Below are 22,869 nucleotides of genomic sequence, written 5' to 3' on the forward strand. Positions count from 1 at the left end.
TAACCTTTAAAATGACCAGCATTTTAACTGTTTGAAAATATTAGGTTATATTTTCTTTGAAATGTGTCTATTTGGTTTTAAAATAAACACTTCATATTATTTTCTCTCCTGTTCTGCAAAACTCCACTTCATGGTGTCATTTCCACATTATTTTAAGGGAAAAAAAATCCCACCACACTTGGATATTTAATATTCTGAAAGAAATTAAAAATTATGTAAATAAAAGAAATGGTTTAGTGTTTGTTAAATTTCAGAAACAATGCTTAGGTAGAAATGATGATCTAGGTTGATTACTGAATGTCGCAAAAGACAAAAAGAATAGCTGGACAAATAAATGCCATATTTGTTAATTGTAATAAGTATCACTCCATGAACTACTTTTCAATTGTTGCTTTTTTTTTTTGTAATACCAACAAAATTGTATTGGTGATTTTATTAAGGCACAAGATTTAATGATACTTTAAATCTCAGATTCTAGCACTAACACATATGAATATGAATTACTGAAAATCATCTCAATCCAATAGACATTTGGCCAAGGCAAGTTTTTCACTGAACAATTAAACTTAATATAGATTATTCTTTCCTGGCTTTATCAAATAATAAAAAATGCAACTATATATTAAACAACATTTAGGATAAATTCTTATTAGTATTAAGATTAAGGATACTATAACCCTTCGATGTTTTTCTCATATTGATGGGATCAAAATGACAACTGTGGAGATACTGTGTTTCAGTTCAGTTCAGTTCAGTTCAGTCGCTCAGTCGTGTCCGACCCTACGCGACCCCATGAATCACAGCACGCCAGGCCTCCCTGTCCATCACCAACTCCTGGAGTTTACCCACACTCATGTCCATTGAGTCAGTGATGCCATCCAGCCATCTCATTCTCTGTCATCCCCTTCTCCTGCCCCCAGTCCCTCCCAGCATCAAGGTCTTTTCCGATGAGTCAACTCTTCCCATGAGGTGGCCAAAGTACTGGAGTTTCAGCTTTAGCATCATTCCTTCCAAAGAAATCCCAGGGCTGATCTCCTTCAGAATGGACTGGTTGGATCTCTTTGCAGTCCGAGGGACTCTCAAGAGTCTTCTCCAACACCACAGTTCAAAAGCATCAATTCTTCGGCGCTCAGCTTTCTGCACAGTCCAACTCTCACATCCATATATGACCACTGGAAAAACCATAGCCTTGACTAGACGGACCTTTGTTGGCAAAGTAATGTCTCTGCTTTTTAATATGCTATCTAAGTTGGTCATAACTTTCCTTCCAAGGAGTAAGCGTCTTTTAATTTCATGGCTGCAATCACCATCTGCAGTGATTTTGGAGCCCCCCAAAAATAAAGTCTGACACTGTTTCCACTATTTCCCCATCTATTTCCCATGAAGTGATGGGACCAGATGCCATGATCTTAGTTTTGTGAACACTGTGCTTAGATCACCTAATCTATATAAAAGCCCATTAAAGACTAATCAGATGTCATCATGACTTTAAAGCTCTCTGGAGATGAAAGGTCTTCATATCTAAGAGTGTTCTTTTTATTGCCATCCACTTATATATCCCCATAGCTCTCATTTATACTGTTGAAAGGATAACTTTTACATAAAACTTAGAAATTATATTTGTCACATGCGTCAATACTGTATTCTTGACTCATTTAATCTTTGCATGAGAATCATTTAATAACAAAAAAAGCAATAATATACTCAGAACTGAAATGTTTTTGACAAAACTGAACCTTCCTAAATTCTGTTAAATTATATTATGCCTACTTAAGTAAAATTTTTTTTATTCATTTGCACCCATATTTCTAAAGAATATGCAGGCATACCTCCTAAGATATTTGAGCTCAGTTCTAGACCACTACAGTAAAGTGAATATCACAATCAAGTGAGTCACATGACTTTTTTGGTTTCCCAGTGCATATAGAAGTTATATTTATACTATATTTTAGTCTATTGAAAAAATACATACTTTAAGTAAAAATACTTTTAAAAATAAAAATGGCTAAAAAATGCTAATCATCATTGGAACCTTTAATGAGTTGTAATCTTTTTGCTGGTGGAGAGTCTTGCCTCAGCTGATCATATTGGTAGAATCTGAAGATTGGGGTGGCTGTGGTAATTTCTTAAAATAGGATAATAACAAAGTTAGCCATAGTGATTGACTCTTCCTTTCTCTAGTGATTTCTTTGTATCATGCAATGCTCCTTGATAGCATTTTACCCATGATAGAACTTATTTTGAAGTTATAGTCAGTTCTCTCAAGCCCTGCTGCTGCTTTATGTAGTATTTCAAATCCTTTGTTGTCATTTCAACAATCTCCACAGCATCTTCCCTAGGAGTAGATTCCAATCTCAAGAAACCACTTTCTTTGCTCATCTGTGAGAAGCAAATCCTCACCCATTCATGTTTTATCATGAGATTGCAGTGATTCTGTCAAATCTTCAGGCTCCACTTCTAATTCTTTTGTTATTTCCACCACATCTGCAGTTACTTCCTCCACTTAGTTCTTGAACCCCTCAAAATCATCCATGAGGGTTGAAGTCAATTTCTTTCAAACTCCTATTAATGTTAATATTTTTTTTTAAATTTTATTTAATTTTAAACTTTACATAATTGTATTAGTTTTGCCAAATATCAAAATGAATCCACCACATGTATACATGTGTTCCCCATCCTGAACCCTCCTCCCTCCTCCCTCCCCATACCATCCCTCTGGGTCGTCCCAGTGCACTAGCCGCAAGCGTCCAGTATCCTGCATCGAACCTGGACTGGCATCTCGTTTCTTACATGATATTTTACATGTTTCAATGCCATTCTCCCAAATCTTCCCAGCCTCTCCCTCTCCTACAGAGTCCGTAAGACTGTTCTATACATCACTGTCTCTTTTGCTGTCTCGTTCACAGGGTTAATGTTAATATTTTAACCTCTGCCTATGAATCATGAATGTTCTTAATGGTATCTAGAATAGTGAGTCCTTTCCAGAAGATTTTAAATTCCCTTTGACCAGAACCATCAGTGGAATCCCTATCCATGGCAGCTACAAATTTATGAAATGTACTTCTTAAATAATAATGTTACTGAGACCAAGCTCACTCTGCTCACCGTACAACACGCCAATTAACCAAGGAACCAGTGTTGAGGCAAGGAATAGGACTTTATTTGGAAAGCTGGCTGACCAAAAAGATGGCAGACTAATATCTCAAAATGACCATCTTATTGGAGTCTGGGTGCCAATGTCTTTTATAGAACAGAGAGGGAAAGGAGGTGAGGAAGTAAAGTAAAAAGGTATTTATCTTGCAAAATAGGGGATATGTTAATTTCTTCTTCTGTGCAGCCATTTACAGGTGGACTGGGTCAGACTGTCTCTAATAAAGGCAGAGGGGTAGGGTTCCTGGAGACAGATCATTATGTGTGATATATTTAAAAAAAAAAAAAAAAAAAAAAAAACAATGAAAAGTGAAGATTAAAATCAAAGAAACAGATCCAACATGGAATCAGAATTGGCTCTTCCCTGCAACAGTAAGACTTGAAAATCAAAAGTCCTCCTTGATCCATGACCTGCAGAATGAATGTTGTGTTGGTAGGCATGAAAACAACATTAATCTCATTGTACATCGCCATCATCAGAGCTCTTGGGTGACCAGGTGCATTGTTAGTGAGCAGTAATAACTTGAATATTTTTTCTAAGCAGCGGGTTTTAACAATGGGCCTAAAATATTTAGTAAACCATGTTACTAAATAGATAATCTGTTGTCCAGACTTCATGGTTCCATTTATAGAGCACAGGCAGAGTATATTTAGCATAACTCTTTAGGGCCCTAGACTTTTCAGAATAGTAGGTGAGCGTTGGTTTCACCTTAAATTCACCAGCTGCATTAGCTCCAAAGAAGAGAGTCAACCTGTCTTTTGAAGCTGTAAAGCCGGGCATTTTCTTCTTTCTAGATCTGAAAGTGCTTGGTGGCATCTTCTTCCAATAGAAGGCTGTTTTATCTACATTGAAAATCTGTACTTTAATGTAGATACCTTCATTAATGATCTTGGCTAGGTCATCTGAATAACGCTGCAGCTTCTGTATCAGCACTTGATGCTTCACCTTGTACTTTCCTGCCATGGAGATGACTTCTTTCCTTAAACCTCATGAATCATCCTCTGCTAGCTTCGATTCACACTTTTTTTCTGCAACTTGCTCACCTCTTTCAGCTTCTGTAGAATTGCAGAGAGTTAGGACCTTGCTGTGGATTAGGCTTTGTCTTAATGGAGTACTGTGGTTGATTGGATCTGTCCAGACCACTACAACTTGCTTCAAATCAGCAGTAAGGCTGTTCCACTTTCTTATCATTTGTGTGTTCACTGGCGTAGCACTTTTAATTTCCTTAAAGAGCTTTTTCTTTGCATTCATGACTTGGCTAAATGTCACAAGAGACCTAGCCTTCAGCCTGTCTCAGCTTTCGACATGTCTTTCTCATGGAGCTTCATCCTTTCTAGCTTTTGATTAAGGGTGAGATGTGTGACTGTTCCTTTCACTTGTATATTTGGAGGCTATTGTAGGATTTTTAATTGGCATAGTTTCAATAATGTTGTGTCTTACAGAGTAGGGAGGCTGGAGGAGAGGGAGAGAAATATAGGGGAATGAGTAGTTGGTAAAGCAGTCAGAACACACACATTTATCAAGTTCGCTGCCTTATATGGGTACAGTATGTCTTGCACCCAAAGAACGACCATAGATTACCAATAACAAATAAATCATAATGAAAAACTTGAAATATTGGGAGAATTGCTAAAATGTGACAGAGACACGCAGAGTGAGCCAATGTTATTGGAAAAATAGCGCCAGTAGATTTGCTCAACACAGGGTTGCCACAAACCTTCCATTTGTAAAAAAAAAAAAAAAGTATTATTCATGAAGTCCAATAAAGTGAAGTTCAATAAAACAAGCTCTGCCTGAATGGCATAAAGTATGCGTTTAAGCCTGTGCATGTTTCTTACTTATGTGATTTAAAAGATATTTAGAGGTACTTGATTTGTTTCTTGTTTCCTTGTTTATCATGATTTGGATGTTTCTAGTTTACTATAATAAAAGGGAAGCTTGTAAGAAAAGCATTACTATAGACTAGGACATCACTCTTTTTTAGTGACTTTATTCTGGAGGTCACACTCCAGTGTATCTGGAGGATACACTCATGGGATCTCACTTACATAAGATCTTTGTAGACAACTTCAATATTGGACTTGGGCCTGATGCACTATTTTAATTCTGAAGCACATCTGGGAGCTTTATAAATATCAAGAGACATTTCCATATCCTTATCAAATATTCCTCTCTAGACAGGAAAACTTATTATACCTGATAAAAGAATGGTTTAGTTAAATAAAATGAGTACATCTTAGCCTAGATTTCAAGAGAAGAGAGATGAACGCTTGCCATTTAGGTTCCCATGCTAGGCCATGAGATTTGCAAGGTGAGGGTATATACAATGACATTTTATTGAGCTTCATTCTCTTCTTTTTCTCTGCCTCTGCCAAATTTCTGATTTTAATAACATTTACTTGTATGACTCATGGAATGCTGGTAAGATGGAAAGAAAGCTCTTCCTTGTAAATGTTTTCAATAAGGAACTAAGGTCTTTGTTTCATTGTGGTTTATATACACATGGAGCTTTGCTGTGTGCGGATTTGGGTGTTAGAACCTTTTATAATCTTATATAATACTTTGAAAATGAAAAGATAGTCATGTATCTAATCCTGGAAAAATATTTTTTCCTGCTGATTTGCAACACAACAGTCAATAATTATGTAAAGCCTTAGGAAACAAACAATCCAGAAATACATGACAAAGAAAAAAAGCATCTAATTATCATAATAGAATTATATGCCTTTTTAATGAACCAGCTGTTTGGGAAGTAGTATTTTGGTATAGTTTTAAAATGTCCTTGATGGATTTTATTATCAAAAATTATAAAAGAATGGATTTCTTTACATTAATACCACATCCTTGTAGATTATAGCTGGAAGTTTGACAATGATGCCAAAGAATCTGTTTTGCCTTTCTTACCTAAATAGAGAGATAAGTTTTGGCATTAGTGGCCAATTATATTGAATTTAGAAAACAGTTTTTGTTTTTGAGTAAATTGACATATTCCTTACGAAAGGGGGGAAATTTATGTACTTAATTTTTTATGTTCAGGTAAACAAAGCAAGTAAATTTTAATATTGTGAAGATAATTTAAAAATTATAATCTAATTGCTTTATTATTTACTAAATTGTCCCAAACTTGAGAAATTGAAACTCAGTACATAAAAGATAAGCTGGGACTTCGCAGTTACATGATTTTTTAAAACTGATAGCCTAGGATTTTGCTAATTGGCACCTCCAGCTGAGTTAATATTAGTTAGAATGGGCTTAAGAGGTATAATTAAAAGGAGATGACTGCTCTGTATTATGTTAGTAAGATATTCAGAAATAGGGAAAAAATAAAGATTGCTAACATTAGTAGAAGGTGATAGACTGAACCCTCTCAAGGGAAACACATCTCCATTTAAAAAATCACGTTACCCAAACACAGTCTTAGAATATATTTTCTTCTTTTATCTTATGTCTTATAAACCTGCCATGCATAAAAATGTAGCCAGTGGCAGACAACTCAATATGTTAAATAATTTAACACTCCCACTACTTCAGAAAGCAAAGGGGGAAGCTGGAGGGAGTGAAATGGAAGGAACCATATGTATGGACGTGTATGAACTATTCTATAGTTTCTAAAATATTTCCATGTTGGTTTATTGTAAACTGAACCACAACAAACCAAAGGGTTTAAAATGGTGTGTTTTTCTTCCTCAGGAATTTATACATTTGGACTGTTTGCAACAGATATCTTTGTAAATGCTGGACAAGTTGTCACAGGAAACCTGGCTCCCCATTTTCTTGCCCTGTGTAAACCCAACTACACGGCACTTGGGTGTCAGCAATATACGCAGTTCATCAGTGGGGAAGAAGCCTGCACAGGCAACCCAGATCTCATCATGAGAGCAAGGAAGACTTTTCCATCCAAAGAAGCGGCTCTCAGTGTCTATGCAGCTATGTATCTGACAGTAAGTAAGGATTAGAAGCCATTCTTAATTTGTCTTTCTGATAATTCTCCCAAAGTAGAAATTATTTCTCCCTGCCATAATGGAAGTCACATTAACAGTTTTCTGCAGGCCATTTAATTTATCTTTAATAATAGCTGTTGGTACTGTGACTAAAATTAAGTCAGTTGACTCTCATGAGATTATGTGTGGGTAGTTGGTTGTATTAAAAAATATAGCTATTAGCATTTCCATTTGAGAATATGTTTGTCTTTATATTAAATAGGGCTTAATGGAAACAAATTTGTCCTATGCAGTTCTTATAAACTTATAATAGTGCAATTAAGAGAACTACCGAGGCCTCTTTGCCGCCTACTCAACTTCCAGTGTTCTCTGGTGAAGGTAGGGAAAGACACACTCTTTTTCTAGAAAGTTCTTTTTTATTGGTAACTCTATCATCTTAGTATCTCAACCACTGTTTTAGTATTTTGTTATAGAACTAACCAAAATGCCCTTAAAAATGATACTCATTTTATTTATTCTTGAGTATTTGCCGTCATTCTAGTGGTAAGAGCCAGACCGTAAGTGCAGCTGTCTTAGGACATCTAGGTGGAAGGAAGTGGTCACCACTGAGTGCATTAATGGTGGGCAGGAGTAGGAAGAAGAGCAGCCTTGGCAGGCAGCTCTTGTCCCGTGTTTGTATCCATCATTCTTACTCTCTATCACCAGAGGCTGCCTTGAAGCTATAAAGTTGCACTCCAAAAGTGTTCTTTGAAGACTTTTTCTTAGCTCCAGTAAGAAGTGCAGAACATTTTTCCTTTTGGAGTTCTCCTAGTAAATGGTGCCAGTAACTACTTCTGATTTCAGCTAATTGACAAGAGATCTCAGGGCCAATGTCAAGCCAAATTTAACTAATTTCTAATTGCTTGGAAAAACTCAGAATTGTTTTTCCCCTCAAAGAGCTATGCATTTATGGAAATGTTTCTAATGTTCCTCATGTAAGCTTGTACGTTTATCTCTAAAAGAGAGAATATTTCCTGTGACACCTCTGCTTGATATTGGAAATAAAGATTTCTAGATAAAAGACAATTTAAGAGTGGAACTATAGCATCCTATATAATACTCACAATGGCCGAGTCATTTTGGAGGTCATAAGGGTGTGCGTTTTAACATTTTTAAAATGTTTAAGCCAAGTTAACTCTACCATTCACTTCTTGGACTTTAAAAGAAATCCCATCAGGAAAATTTTTATAGCATTAAGGACCAAATATCATTCTATCCATTTTCTCTTCTGTACAATTTTCCAGTTACAACTCTTTTCTTACCCTCATACTGCTTCCAACCCTGTTCCTCTAATTGCCCCTGATTTCTTTAGCCCATTAGTTTTGCTGTCTGCTACACATTTTAAGGTACTTCTAGACTTGATATAAAATCTTCTAACCCATGTGTGTCCTTTCTTAGTCACTAAATTGCTTGACTCTTTGTTCCAGCTCCTCTAGAAGGTGGAGCAGTTAGCCTTAATATGAAGATGTAAAACTTGTGTGAATCAAGAACAGTAAAATATTTTTCTTTCCTTGTCATTACATCTAAATCTTATGTTTGTATTTGTATCTGGGTATTAATTGTAAAGGTCTTCCCTGGTGGTTCAGATGGTAAAGAATCTACCTGTAGTGCAAGAGACCCGGGTTTGATCCTTGGGTTGGGAAGATCCCTCGGAGAAGGAAATGGTAACCCACTCCAGTATTCTTGCCTGGGAAATCCCATGGACAGATGAACCTGGCAGGTTATACAGTTCATGGGGTCGCGAGGAGTCAGACACAACTAAGCAACTAACACACATTAATTGTAAACACATCTTGTGTATAGATATGTGACCAAGCCAGTGACTTGAGACAAATTCCGGAATACTCTCAGACACCAAATACTGATACATAATTATCTTAGCACTAATATAGACTTCGTTGTGTAATCAGGGTATGCCAGTGGTAGTGAGTGTGTTAGTGTAGTGAAACACCTGGTGTTTTTATTCTGCCAAAATGGTGTGTCTGCTGGCATTTGTTTAGCAACTTCTTATCTGTTTGTTTGTTTTACCAAGTTACTTAAAGGCACTTATTTAAGCTATGTCTGAATTATAAGTCACACTTCTCTAGACTTGGGGCTTCCCAGGTTGGCACAGTGGTAAAGAATCCACCTGCCAGTACAGGAGACACCAGAAATAAGGTTCAATCCCTGGGTTGGGAAGATCCCATGAGGAGTAATGGCAACCCACACCAACATTCCTGCCTGAAAAGTCCTATGGACAGAGGAGCCTTGCAGGCTACAGGCCATGGGGTCTCAAAGAGTCAGACACAACGAAGTGACTGAGCACACACGCACACGCTGTTCTAGTCTGTAGTAAACACTTGGAGATGTTTTAACAATAATGATTATTATTATTAGCAAACATTTATTGAGCATGTAGTATATGCCAGGCACTAGTGCTTTACTTTTATTTATTGAATATTTTACTAGTTCTTATTTATTTTAAAATTTCTTTATTATTTTTATTATTGTGTAATAGTTGATTATTTATTACTGGAGAAGGGAATGGCAACCCACTCCAATATTCTTGCCTGAAGAATCCCATGGACAGAGGAGCCTGGTGGGCTACAGTCCATGGGGTCGCACAGAGTTGGACACGGCTGAAGCGACTAAGCAGCAGCAACAGCCCTAATGTGTGTGTGGTTAGCTGAATTCCCTCCTGGTCCTACATAACCTCTGCATCCATAAAAGTTAAAACCAGAGGTTCAGGTGGTAGATATGTTTAGAGAAAAAAAAATGTAGTAACAATCTAGCACTCAGAAATCTATCATTAAACAGCGGTTCAGACTAAGAATCAGGATTCCTGCTTGTAATTACATTGAAAGGTACCGCTGTCTTTTTAACAATAGATTCTGTTCTCTGCTAGCTGCTTTTCTCTCTTTTCCACCACCCCTTTGTGTGTGTGAGCGTGGGTGGCTGCTATGGCAACCCTGAATCTAACTCCTCCTGCAAATGGAGGCAGTACAGTCAGGGTTTGCTGTTATATTTGAACCTATACACATGCATATATTTTCTCCAGCTTCACTGGAGACACCTTGGGAAAACTTTATAATAAAAATGTTGGGGTTTTCAACAGGAAATGCTTGCCAGAATTTTTACATGTAGATGAATAGGAGAAAACAGCCACATTTTTAATATTCTCTGTGGAAACAGGCTTATTGCTGTATTAAGGCAGAGATATATTTGTTTAGTGTGGTGAAGGTGTTATAAACATATATAAACACATAAATAAAAATAAATGAGCCCTATTAGGAAGTATGCAAATAAGAGTTGAAGAACATTTTCCTGATGCTTCTCTTTGTGGATTAGTAAATAAAATGAAGGAACTCGAACTCTCCCTTAGCATCTGACTTTAATTAAGGCTGTGGGGATAATTTGATCACTGAGTTGTTATCTTTTGCTTTTCTGAGAACTTTCAGGGAAGAAAATCCTGTGCCTATTTTTGCAAATGCTGTCGGTTTCCCAGGAAAAACTTCTGGAGGTTATTTAACCTTCAACCATTAAACTTATAATTCAGTGTTGAGTTGCACTAGAATAATATTTAAATTAAGCTTTGTGGCATTTCTTTTCATATAAAATGGATACAACTTTTTTCAGTTAAAATCAAATGAACTCCAGAATTGGAATGAGACATAATGTTTGATGACTTTCCAGTTAACCTCATAAACCATTGAAACAAAAAGTCATAGAATGGTCTCTCTAGATCACTTCCAATTCTGACCTCAGGTTTTATGAAAATATTTTTTTTAAAAAGGGAAGGGTCAACTATATTTATTAGTCTTTTTGCATTATCTGTTGCTGCTTAACAAACCACCCTAAACCTCCTCCAGAATTTAGGGAAGCATGCCCATTTTTGAAACAGTTGACTCCATGAGACTGTCTAGGTGGGGACAGTGTTTGGAGAAAGGATTGGGGAAGGTAAAAAGAAAATCTCTGAACTGTCTTCACAAATTTCTCTTCACCGGCTGGTAAGACCTGGCTGACATCAGAAAGCCCTTCCTGTAAATCGTCCCCACTCAGGAGTAATTTAACATTGAAATGTATAAGGTCCCTGAGCTCCAGATTTCAGATGACCAAAATTGTGTCTGGTAGACAATACATCAAACAGTATTTATTGAGCATCTACTCATAATGTGGCTGCTATGCTATCACTTGACCACTGGTGCCACACTGATATTAGTCTTTTGACATTTCTGTTGTGAGCCTTCAGCTATGTGTTAATTGGTATTAGGCAGGGGAAGGAACTAAAGATATCTGCCAAGTAGCCATTGGGTTCCAGTATTTTCACCACCATAGACCCTTTTATGGTTTACCTTTTTCCTCCCAGCTACCACTCCTCCATGAACTCCATGTTTTCAAATGTTCTGTTTAACATAGTAACACTTTCCCATCCCAACTTAAGCCCAGATATTAAACAATGGTCCATAATAATAAAAATGTAACATGCTGTTTGAAACTGCACGATGCAGTTATTAAACTTGCATACATACAATTATTAAATAGCAAACAGTGAATGATTGAAGACACATGGGTATTCTGCCTCTTCACCATAATTTTACCTGCCTTCTGTAGGTGATACTTATATCTGGGTATTCTGTGATTGACTGGTGGATTTATAGTGGCGTCTGGTTCTCTGGTTAAATCTCAAATATTCCTGTGTATTCCACGTATCAGAACCACTCAGCAGCATGAGATCACCAATGTTGCCAAATGACTTAGTATAGTTCCAGCCAAAAGCAAAGAGTACTGGCATTTCAGTTAGTGCGTGTGGGCTTATTATGGGTAAATATACTTTTCTATTAAGCTCTTTGAAATATTGAAAAATACATCATAGAATTTCATTGATATGTCTGGAGTTTCTTAGGTGTTAGCAAACTCCAGTTTGAGGATTGCTGGCAGCCTTTGGATATTCTAATTAGGAAAATAGGACTTACTATCGTTGGGCAATATAAGATAGCCAGGGCTCCATTATGACTTCTGTAGTCCCTAGCACTTGGATATGTGCCTTCATGGGCCACTGCTGCCATTAAAAAGTATGTTCATGCATGCTACATAGCTTCAGTCATGTCTCACTCTTTGTGACCCTGTGGACTGTAGCCTGCCAGGCTCCTCTGTCCATGGGATTTTCCAGGCAAGAATACTGGAGTGGGTTGCCATTTCCTCCTCAAGGGTATCTTCATGACCCAGGGATCAAACTGGCGTCTATTATGTTTCCTGCGTTGGTAGGCAAGTTCTTTACCACTAGCACCACCTGGGAACCCCCTAAAAAAATATATATATATATATGTGGGCTTCCCTGGTGGATCAGCCATGAAAAATCAGCTTGCCAATGCTGGAGACATGGGTTCGATCCCTGGGTCAAGAAGATCCCCTGGAGAAGGAATCGGCAACCTACTCCAATATTCCTACCTGGAAAATTCCATGGACAGTGAAGCCTAATGGACTACAGTCCATGGGGTTACAAAAGACTGAGATATAACTAGCAACTAAATAGCAACAACAGCATGTGTATGTGTTATGACTTCATTGCTATAAAAACAAAATTGTAAATAATATATGTTGAATATTTTATTTATTGTTCACTTTTTCCTTCTGGTGTTAATATTAAGACAATTTCATAGGTCCCTACAAGTATCATTGTGCCTACTGGATAAGTTTTTCTTGTGGATGGTACACACATAGTACAGTTCTGAGTGAAATATGATTGTTAATATACCTGGTAATGACAGTGGGAGCCTCTGAGTCAGATGATATGAAATATATAGATTGGAGCAGCCGGGGGATCCTTCAGCACTTTCTCTGAGAGTCCAAGAGGGAAGAGGTCACTATTGGCAAGCACCGTGGGGAGTGCTTCAGAAGTAAGTGGTACTTGGGATGCATCTTGAAGATGAATATGATTTGAATAGGTAAAGAAGAGTCATTCCAGGTAAGGGGACAGGGAGAGCAAAGGCCAGGAGCAAAAACAGCAGATACATTTTGGAGGGACTGAGAGAGGGTACCTCTCATAAGGAGTATATGGTGGGGGTGGGATTGTGGGGTTTAAGAATTAGCAAGGGTAAATAAATCAGAAAGACCTTGTAAACCAACCTGAGACTTCATGCTCGAGTTAATAAGCAAATAAATGCCATACAGAAGCAGTTCTTTAGAATGATTCTATTTATTCCAATTCCTGTAAATATATATTGAATATGTAGAATGCATCAAGCCTGTACATACTGATGTAAACTCCTCCTGAAGTTTAAAATGGTTTAATAGAGAGTAAAGTGAAAGTCGCTCAGCCGTGTCTGACTCTTTGCAACCCCATGGACTATCAGATCAGATCAGATCAGTCACTCAGTCGTGTCCGACTCTCTGCGACCCCATGAATTGCAGCACGCCAGGCCTCCCTGTCCATCACCAACTCCCGGAGTTCACTCAGACTCATGTCCATCGAGTCAGTGATGCCATCCAGCCATCTCATCCTCTGTCGTCCCCTTCTCCTCTTGCCCCCAATCCCTCCCACTATCAGAGGCTTTTCCAATGAGTCAACTCTTCCCATGAGGTGGCCAAAGTACTGGAGTTTCAGCTTCAGCATCATTCCTTCCAAAGAAATCCCAGGGCTGATCTCCTTCAGAATGGACTGGTTGGATCTCCTTGCAGTCCAAAGGACTCTCAAGAGTCTTCTCCAACACCACAGTTCAAAAGCATCACTATAAGATAAGATAAGTTACTTCAGTCGTTTCTGACTCTGTGCAACCCCATGGACTGCAGCCTACCAGGCTCCTCCATCCATGGGATTTTCCAGGCAAGAACACTGGAATGGGGTGCCATTGCCTTCTCTGTCCATGGACTATACAGTCCATGTAATTCTCCAGGGCAGAATACTGGAGTGGGTAGCCTTTCCCTTCTCCAGGAGATCTTCCTGACCCAGAGGTTGAACCTAGGTCTACCATATTGCAGTTGGATTCTTGACCAGCTGAGCCACAAGGAAAGCCCAAGAATACTAGAGTGGGTAGCCTACCCCTTCTGCAGTGGATCTTCCTGACCCAGGAATCAAACCAGGGTCTCCTGCATTGCAGGCAGATTCTTTACATCAACAGTAAAGAGGGAATTACAAAGAAAAGAAACTAAAAGTGAAGGGACGATTTTAAGAAGATGGTCAGTCTCAGACTTGAAATGATAACCATTTGAATTCAGTTGGTTTCCTTAAGACTGAAAGCCCTAGTGCTGATGAGACCAGAGTCAAGTGATATGAAGTGTATGGATCTGAGCAGCTGTGGGACCCCTGTTTTCTCTGAGAGCACAGGAATAGGAAAATCAGATGTAGACCCAGAGCCAGTGCTCTGAGGTACACCTCAGGATTTATACACCATCACCAGCTTACTTGGGCTTCTCTGGTGGCTCAGGACAGTAAAGAATATGTGTGCAATGCAGGAGACCCTGGTTCGATCCCTGGGTCAGAAAGATCCCCTGGAGAATTCTCATGAATGACTATCCACTCCAGTATTCTTGCCGGAAGAATTCCATGGACAGAGGAGCCTGGCAGGCTACAGTCCATAGATTTGCAGAGAGTCAGACACTTCTGAGCGAGTTAACACTTTCACACTTTCACCAGCTTACTTAGATGCTACGGCTAAACGGAGCCAAGCTTTCATTTATTGAAAAGTAACAGTCTAGCACCATACCAAGAACTCTCTATGCCTTAATCTTCATAATGGCTGGAATGAAATTTGGGTATCTTCATTTTACCGGTAAGAAAACTAAGGATGCACGCATGTGTGCATGTGTGGTCATTTCAGTCGTGTCTGTCTCTTACGCAGAAGCTAGCTAACCTGCCCAAGGTTATTCAGCTAGTTATTTGTTAGAGCCAGGACTGTGACCCAGGGTGGTGTGACGCCAGAGCCAGCATTAGGTTTCTTATGTCACACGACCTCCTGAGGTGTGCCCAGTGAACAGAAGGCAGCTGCATTTTATCTCCCAGTGCCTTACACAAAGTCGATGAAGGAAACTAGTTCATTGATTTTCACTGAAATGTTGCACAATATGAATTAGGAAGGTTGTCAAAAAAGTATGCATTCCATAAGTTCCTGTTTTGTGTCCTATTTTCCAGGCAGCCAAGTAGCTCAAACACTAAAAGTAATATGAATGATCATTATTATTGGACTTTAATTGTACTTTGATTTTAAGTAAATGCATATTTTATTCTTATGAACCTTAATTTTGAGTATCTTATGTCCTGCATAGTGTTTTCAGATGGTACAGAACTTTAACGGCTTTAAAAATGACAACTTCTAACTTATCTTCAACTTCTTTACAAGTACGATAGTTGACTGCATAGGCCATGCTTCATACTTACTAAACCTCCACAGTAGGCAGTATCACTTTGATGTTATGGGCCAGAAGTGTATTCATAAGTGCGGGTGTTTCCTCAAGTGTCTTATCAAGGCTCCAGTGCGTTAACCACCTCTCGTTTATCTTACCTGATCAGAAGATGTCTTGGATGTAAAGGCTCAACATGGCTTTTAGTAAGATGTCCAAAATGTCCATCTCACTTCAGACTATGATGTGGCAGTGAGCCAGAGAGTTAACATAGCACTGACATAAACTGAGATGTGAGGAGCAGTCCTTTCCAAGTGAAAGTGAACCGATGACATCTTCTTGCATGAGATAGAAAAGAACACACTTGACAAATCAGTGGTTACCTCTACCTGGTTGAAGATTCAGTAGTCTATAGTCATTCTCCAGGATCTGCCTAGACTGGTAAATTAAATGGACACATGAGGAGACCTGCAACCCCTGCATTCTTGAGATCTGAAGTGGTGGCATTAAATCTTTACCATTCCCTTTCCTAATGCAACATGATTTTTCATTTCTATCCTGGCAGGAGTGGGAGAATACTGTTTCCATAAGCTTCCAATTGAATTCCCCCAGTACTCCACCTCCCTAGGGGAAAATGACCACTGGCTGTGCTCTCAGACCTAGTAAATCCACTGTGAGCCAGAGTCTGGTCTGGATTCATTTATTATGTAGTCCTCACATGACCCTACTTTACCCTGAGGCAATGATGATGTTAATTCAGGTATCCAGGTAACAATGTCCACTAAGATCCTATGTCCAATAGTCCTCAAAATATCTGGATGTTCTCTTTTCCCCAGTGTATAGTCACTTGAATGAATGGTCACTGGTCCTTTTGGGGCAGAACTGGGAAAGTCATTACAATATCTATTTTCTGTAGTGTTGCAGATCCTTCCCTCTGGGTCCAAAAGTTGTCTCATTGGCTCTCCATCTGTTTTCCTCCAAGGGAAGGCTATGATCTGTAAGTCATCTCTAAAACTTTCAGATGGTCAAATCCCCTTGGCTGTCACTCAGGCCTCTGCATTATTATAATAATTGAGACACTCCCTCCCACCCCACTGCTGCTTCTGATGGTTAAGCTCCATAACTGGCTTCTGTTTCTTCAGGCTCGCCTTCATCCACATGGGTATAGGGGGACTCAGCTCTGTGATGGGCTCTTCTACCATCAGTCCTGGCTGTACAGGAGGGGTGCTGCTGGGATTTTGCATTGTGCTGGTGGCCCTCTTGCTCACATTTTCCTGACACCTCAATGAATAGCTCATCACCTAGATCCTCCTATGGTGCACAACCCTCTAGCAAGCCTTTGTGATCATATCAAATGTCCATTCCAGCAGTGCCCATTTCTTTGAGACTTCTCATTCCTTCCTTCACCAACTGCCAGGGCAATTCAGGCATGTCAGGTTTATTAAGAGAAAGCAGTCATTTTCCTCTAGGCTTTTAGGAGCCAGCCCAGCAAGGTGTTTTTACTGTCCTCTGGAGCCTTGTAAGAGTGTTAAATCCTTAGTGCTCAGGGAAAGTATCCCTATGTCAACAAATATTTGCTTATCCTTTTTCTGTTTCATTCTTATTGATAAAGTCCCTGGAAAATCTAGCCCCCTACGTCTGCCCTGCCTCCAGCCTGTGTGTGCTGGCTAATTCTTGCAGCTTCTTAAGTGTGGAGTCTTATCTGCTTCTCATCAGGTTCCTCACATCCTGAGCAACTTAGTCCTAGTCATTGGCCTGGCAGTCAGGAGGAGCAGTGGGGGCAGATCATGAGGGAGCCCCCGGTGCATTGGGGGAGAGTGACTTCTTATTTCCCCAGTCATGCATCTTGGCATGGGTAAGCTGAGGGAGTACTAGCATTTTGTAGGTAGAGGTGGGCCACATCTGAAGGCTCTAAGGGTTTACAGCAGTCTCGTTAATCAAAATCTTCAGTCATATCCACCCAGATGTCTCTGTCCTTTGTGTTAAGGTCTCAGATTTTCCACACCAGGGTCCTGACCTCGTGTGCATAATAGACCTGTCTTAGCTGAGCACTCAGTCATCTTTGAAGGTCCCCTGACTCTTAGTAAGTCATAAGTTGGTCTTCAGATTTTTCTACCCTCGTATTACAGAATAAACAACCTCTTTCTAAGGTACCAAAGAGGCTCTCCAGCTTACACATTCAGTTTTCGTTTGTTCGTTAATTCCCCTCAGCTTTTCATTTTCTCTCTGTAGGGCACCAGCAAGACTTAATAAGAATCAGCCAATTTTATTATCCCTGAAGGCATTGTTTCCCTGATTCCTCAATTGCTTGAATCATTGACCTGGCTAACATCTTCCTCCCACCTAGAGGGACCAACCACCAGGCTTCAGACTTCCAGTGCTGAAATCAGGGATGTTTGTGTAAACAAGGATGAGTTGCTTAGCCCAGGGGTCCCCAACCTCCAGAATCTAGTGCCTGATGATCCAAGCTGAAGCTAATGTAATAATAATAGAAATAAAGTACACAATAAGTGTAATGTGCTTGAATCATCTTGAAACCATGCCCCCTCCTCCTGGTCCATGGAAAAATTGTTTTCTATGAAACCAGTCCTGGGTGCCAAAATGGTTGGGGACTGATGAGTTAGCCTGTTCCTACCACAGCATTCTTCCAAGCCACTACTGATGACTTTTAGCAATTGCATAGCTACCTGGTGGACTGTCTGTGCCTCACACACCATGTAGGATGAGGCTCTCATTTCCAGCCAGGATATGTTCCCAAACGCATCTTATCTCCTGCTATCTTAGACCAGCCCTGGTACTGACTCCATTAGTCAGGATTCTCCAAGAAGTGAAAGAGATTTATTGGAGGGTTGGAGGGGGGCAATATTTGCAAAAGTTAGAGGAAAGACGCAAGATTGGATAGGGAGAGTCTTAGCCAGTTCTGAGCAGAGGTTGTCCATTAAAAGAGCCCACACTGGGCATAAATGGGCAAGCCTTAGAACCCATGCTATGCTTAGTCATTGACTTGGGGCTGGCCAGGAAGATTGTGGCCTCTGCTCAAACACTATGGTGAATCCAACTGTTTTAAAGGCACAGCCTCTCAGCTCACTGCTCTCCTAACAGCACAATAGCTTGATCTTTGCTGAGAGGAGGTCAGAGGAACTTACCTCTCTGGCTGCCATACAGATTTCATCTAGTTCTAACTTAGAGAGGTTCTCATAAGATAATGCACAGCAAGGGGCTAAGAGTGTGCTGTGTTGTCTTCTGTGATCCTCTCTGTACTAAATGTATTTGCATTTGAAGTGCCACAATGTATAGCAAAAATTATAACTCTGTAATTTCAGTCATCAAACTTCTCCTAAATTGATGGACGTTATAGTTCAAATCCTAAAGGAAATCAGTCCTGAATATTCATTAGAAGGACTGATGTTGAAGCTGAAACTCCAATGCTTTGGCCACCTGATGTGAAGAGCTGACTCATTGGAAAAGACCCTGATGCTGGGAAAAATTGAAGGCAGGAGAAGAGGACAACAGAGGATGAGATGGTTGGATGGCATCACCGACTCAATGGACATGAGTTTGAGTAAACTCCGGGAGTTGGTGATGGACAGGGAGGCCTGGTGTGCTGCAGTCCATGGGGTTGCAAAGAGTCAGACATGACTGAGTGATAAACTGAGCTAATAGTTCAAATCAAGGAGATTCTTGGCACATCTTCCACTGTATTACAAAAGACATTACCTTCTCCTATGAACACAGTCTGCTTTGAGCCTTTTGTTTGTTTATGTCATGGAAAGAAAATTTTGAAAGGAGAACAAAGGACTTCAAATAACAAATAGAAATTCTTCTATAATAGTGTAGAAATTTAGAGTATAAAAGTAATAACTGTTATTATGGCACGCTTACTGGGCTAAATGTTTTACAGATAGTATATTTACTGCTTTCTTTCCTTTGTCAAACATATTAATCAGGCATATTTTTGTATATAGGAATGTGTGCTTTTAGCTTATGTACAGTGTAGGAAAATGTGATTTTTTGAGACATGGTAAAATCTCCACCATCAAAAAATAAAACCAACAACCCTACAATACCATCCATAAATTTGAACTAACTTCTCATTTCTGAAAGCCTGCATCTAGAAAGACTAATTAATACTTCCTCACCTTATAAACTAGATATTATGTGGGTTTTGTTCTTCTCCACCCCAGCTACACTCTACCTAAACTACTCTTCAGAATTCATCCACTAGAGATTTTATCAAAAGTCTCTTAAGACCCTTGTCTTTCTGACCATTTCAACATTACTAAGACTCTTGATCACCCCCTTCTATCTGAATTTTTCTTTTTCTAAACTTTGGGAACATTTTATTTTCTAAATTGGCCTCCTCCCTTATTAAAAGTGCTTTATTGCAATGTCATAAAACCACCTACCAGCATTTACCAGACTTCCACTCTTGACCTCTTTTTGTTCCCTCAGTTATCCCTCCCATGGGTGATCTCATTCATTGCCACTTCCATGTCTTTTCAAGTGAACCCCAAAGCTCCTTCCCTGGCCTTACCTTTCTCCTGAACTCCGAGTGTATTCCTAACTTGAACATAAATATATTGTTTTTTATCAGCTCCTTAAATTCTGCATTTCAAAAATCGAAATCATGACCTGCCATTGCTCCAAACTAGCTACTGCTTTTCTATCTTCTGATTTGATTATTGGCATTCCTACTGTCTCAGTTACCCAAGCAAAACCTCTGAGTCATCCTCAACTCCTCCCACTTCCACACCCCCACATCCAGATGTCTGATTAATTATGTTGGTTCCACATTTGAAATATCTCTCAAATTTAGACTTGTCTTCTCCACCCTGCCCCTCATGCTTCTCCTTGAACATGGTTCCTTTACATCACTCACCTTGACTATTGCAGTAGCCTCCCAAAGAAGCTTCCTAAGAAAGTTCTTCACTCACCCCATTCATTTTTCACTGTGCCACTAGAGTAACACTCCTAAAGAAGTTGTTTAAACAAGTCTGTTTTTGCACAAAAGCTCTTCATAGCCTCCACCTCATCAACCCTTCAAAGGTCACACCCCTATATGTGGCATATGAGACCTTCTTCATCCTGGCTAAGCTTGTGTTCCCTTCTGCCATAGATTGAATTGTGTCCCCTGAAAAATTCCTGTTGTTGTTTAGTCACTAAATACCTGTCATTGAAGTCATCTAGTCTCTGGTATTTTGTTATGGCAGCTTCAGCTAAGACACCTCCCTTCATTCACTACACCATCTTTCAGGAGCTCAGTTCCCAGGTCATGTGAACTCAGTTCACACTAGATCATCACCAGTCACTAACTACAATATTTTTTCCACATTAGTACTTTTACCTTTGCTGTTTTCCTGACCTATTAATATAATATCTTCAGTACCTCCTACCTCCATATTCAGCTAGTCAAAATTCTAGTCATCTTTGTATGTATCAACCAGAGTTCTCCACTACACATAATGGAAAGTGAATCTGGCTGATTTGGCCCAAATGAGGTGAAAGGATGGGCTTACAAACTAGGTTCAGGGAATGAGCAGGAACCGATGGAACCTGAGCAGCCAGAACGTCAGCCAGGACCTGACCACAGGAAGGACACGGTGAGGATACACTGCTGTGCCTGCGGGACCCAGGACCCCACATGGCCACCCTCTGGTGGTGCCTCCACCGGCGTGGCTGGCACCGCAACTGCTAATAAAATGGATATTTCACTTTGTCTGCTTCTTTGCATCACTTTCAGGCATATCTGACTGACTGAGTGTGGCTTATGTGCCAGCAAACTTCTGGCCAGGACTTTGAGGAAGGCACTGTCCAGCTCTTGTTGGCTTTGGTAGTGGGATAGAGTCTGTGCTTCCCGTATGGGAGGTATACTGTGTGGAACGGGGTTCAAACATTCCATAGGGAAAAGAAACATGTTCTTTGTCTTTATTATCTAGATCAAAGTTGCTTTCCTTTTTGGAGTTTACTCTCGTCTTTTTAATTGAAAGTAATCTACTTATCAAGGGCTTCCCTGATAGCTCAGTTGGTAAAGAATCCTCCTGCAATGCACAAGACCCTGGTTTGATTTCTGGGTCAGGAAGATCCACTGGAGAAGGGATAGGCTACCCACTCCAGTATTCTTGGGCTTCCCTTGTGGCTCAACTGGTAAAGAATCTGCCTGCAGTGTGGGAGACATGGGTTCAGTCTCTGAGTTGGGAAGATCCCCTGGAGAAGGGAAAAGCTACCCACTCCGGTATTCTGGCCTAGAGAATTCCATGGACTGTATAGTCCATGGGGTCGCAAAGAGTGGAACACGACTGAGCGACTTTCACTTTCAATCTACTTATCTTCAGTGGCACACCTAGCATGTTTGACACCAAAGAAAATCATTCTTTAGTATCCCTTCCTCTGGATGGAAAAATTACTTTCAGCAATAGTTACATGGTAACAGTAATAAACATAGTATTGATTCATTTTTCAAGTTTAAAACAAACAAAATTGTTTTAATTTTTTTTAATTGGAGGATAATTGCTTTACAATGTTGTGTTGATTTCTGCTATACAACAATGTGAATCAGCTGTAAGTATACTTATATCTCCTCCTCTTGAACCTCCTTCCCACCCCTACCCTACCCCACCCTGCTAGGTTGTCACAGGGCACCTGGCTGAACAGTCTGTGTTGTATAGAAACTTCCCATTAGCTATCTGTTTTACATATGGTAATGTATATGTTTCAGTGCTACTCTCTCAATTCTTCCCACTTGTCCACAAGTCTTTTCTCTATATCTGCATCTCTAGTCCTGCCCTGCAAAGAGGTACATCAGTACCATTTTTCTAGATTCCACATATGTGCATTAATATATGATATTTGTTTTTCTCTTTCTGACTTACTTCACCCTGTATAACAGGTTCTACATTCATCCACCTTACTAGAACCGACTCAAATCCATTCCTTTTTATGGTTGAGTAATATTCCATTGTATATATGTACCACAATTCTTTATCCATTTATCTGTCAATGGATATATATTTTAAAGGCATTAAAATTTAGTAAAATATTTTATGTATGAAGTAAAATTTGCACATTCCCAGCAAAATACTATACTCTGTATTTACATTATTTTATGATTTTATTATATTGAAATAACCTATTATTTCATTAAGTTAAACTCCAGGTAGTCACATAAATTGGCAGAATCAAAATAGTTGAAGTTCTCTTTCTTCGTCTTTACCTTTACTAAGGTATCATTTTAGCACCATAGGAGTTGGAGACACTTCATAGCCAAGGCATGGTTGAATGCTTCCCAGCCTTTAGAGCAAACTTACTCTCCAGATGAATATATATAGCTGAATGCACATGCCAGAGGTCAAATTAACTTCCATGTACAATACAATATTTATTAGAAATTATGTAGTAAAAATGTGCTGATCATTATATATATTA

General features: G+C 39.4%; 1 protein-coding gene across 2 annotated transcripts in view; it reads left to right on the forward strand.

Annotated features, from left to right (window-relative positions):
- LOC104981741 (lipid phosphate phosphatase-related protein type 5) overlaps positions 1-22,869 on the forward strand; it is a 136,681-nt gene that overhangs the window by 43,692 nt on the left and 70,120 nt on the right. For both annotated transcript variants that reach the window (XM_010831004.1, XM_010831005.1), the window contains exon 3: positions 6,842-7,092. In XM_010831004.1, the coding sequence (XP_010829306.1) occupies positions 6,842-7,092 (251 nt within the window). The remainder of the gene's footprint in view (positions 1-6,841; positions 7,093-22,869) is intronic.

The sequence above is a fragment of the Bison bison genome, unplaced genomic scaffold, assembly GCF_000754665.1.
Source record: "Bison bison bison isolate TAMUID 2011002044 unplaced genomic scaffold, Bison_UMD1.0 scf7180017864519, whole genome shotgun sequence".
Taxonomy (NCBI): Eukaryota; Metazoa; Chordata; class Mammalia; order Artiodactyla; family Bovidae; genus Bison; species Bison bison.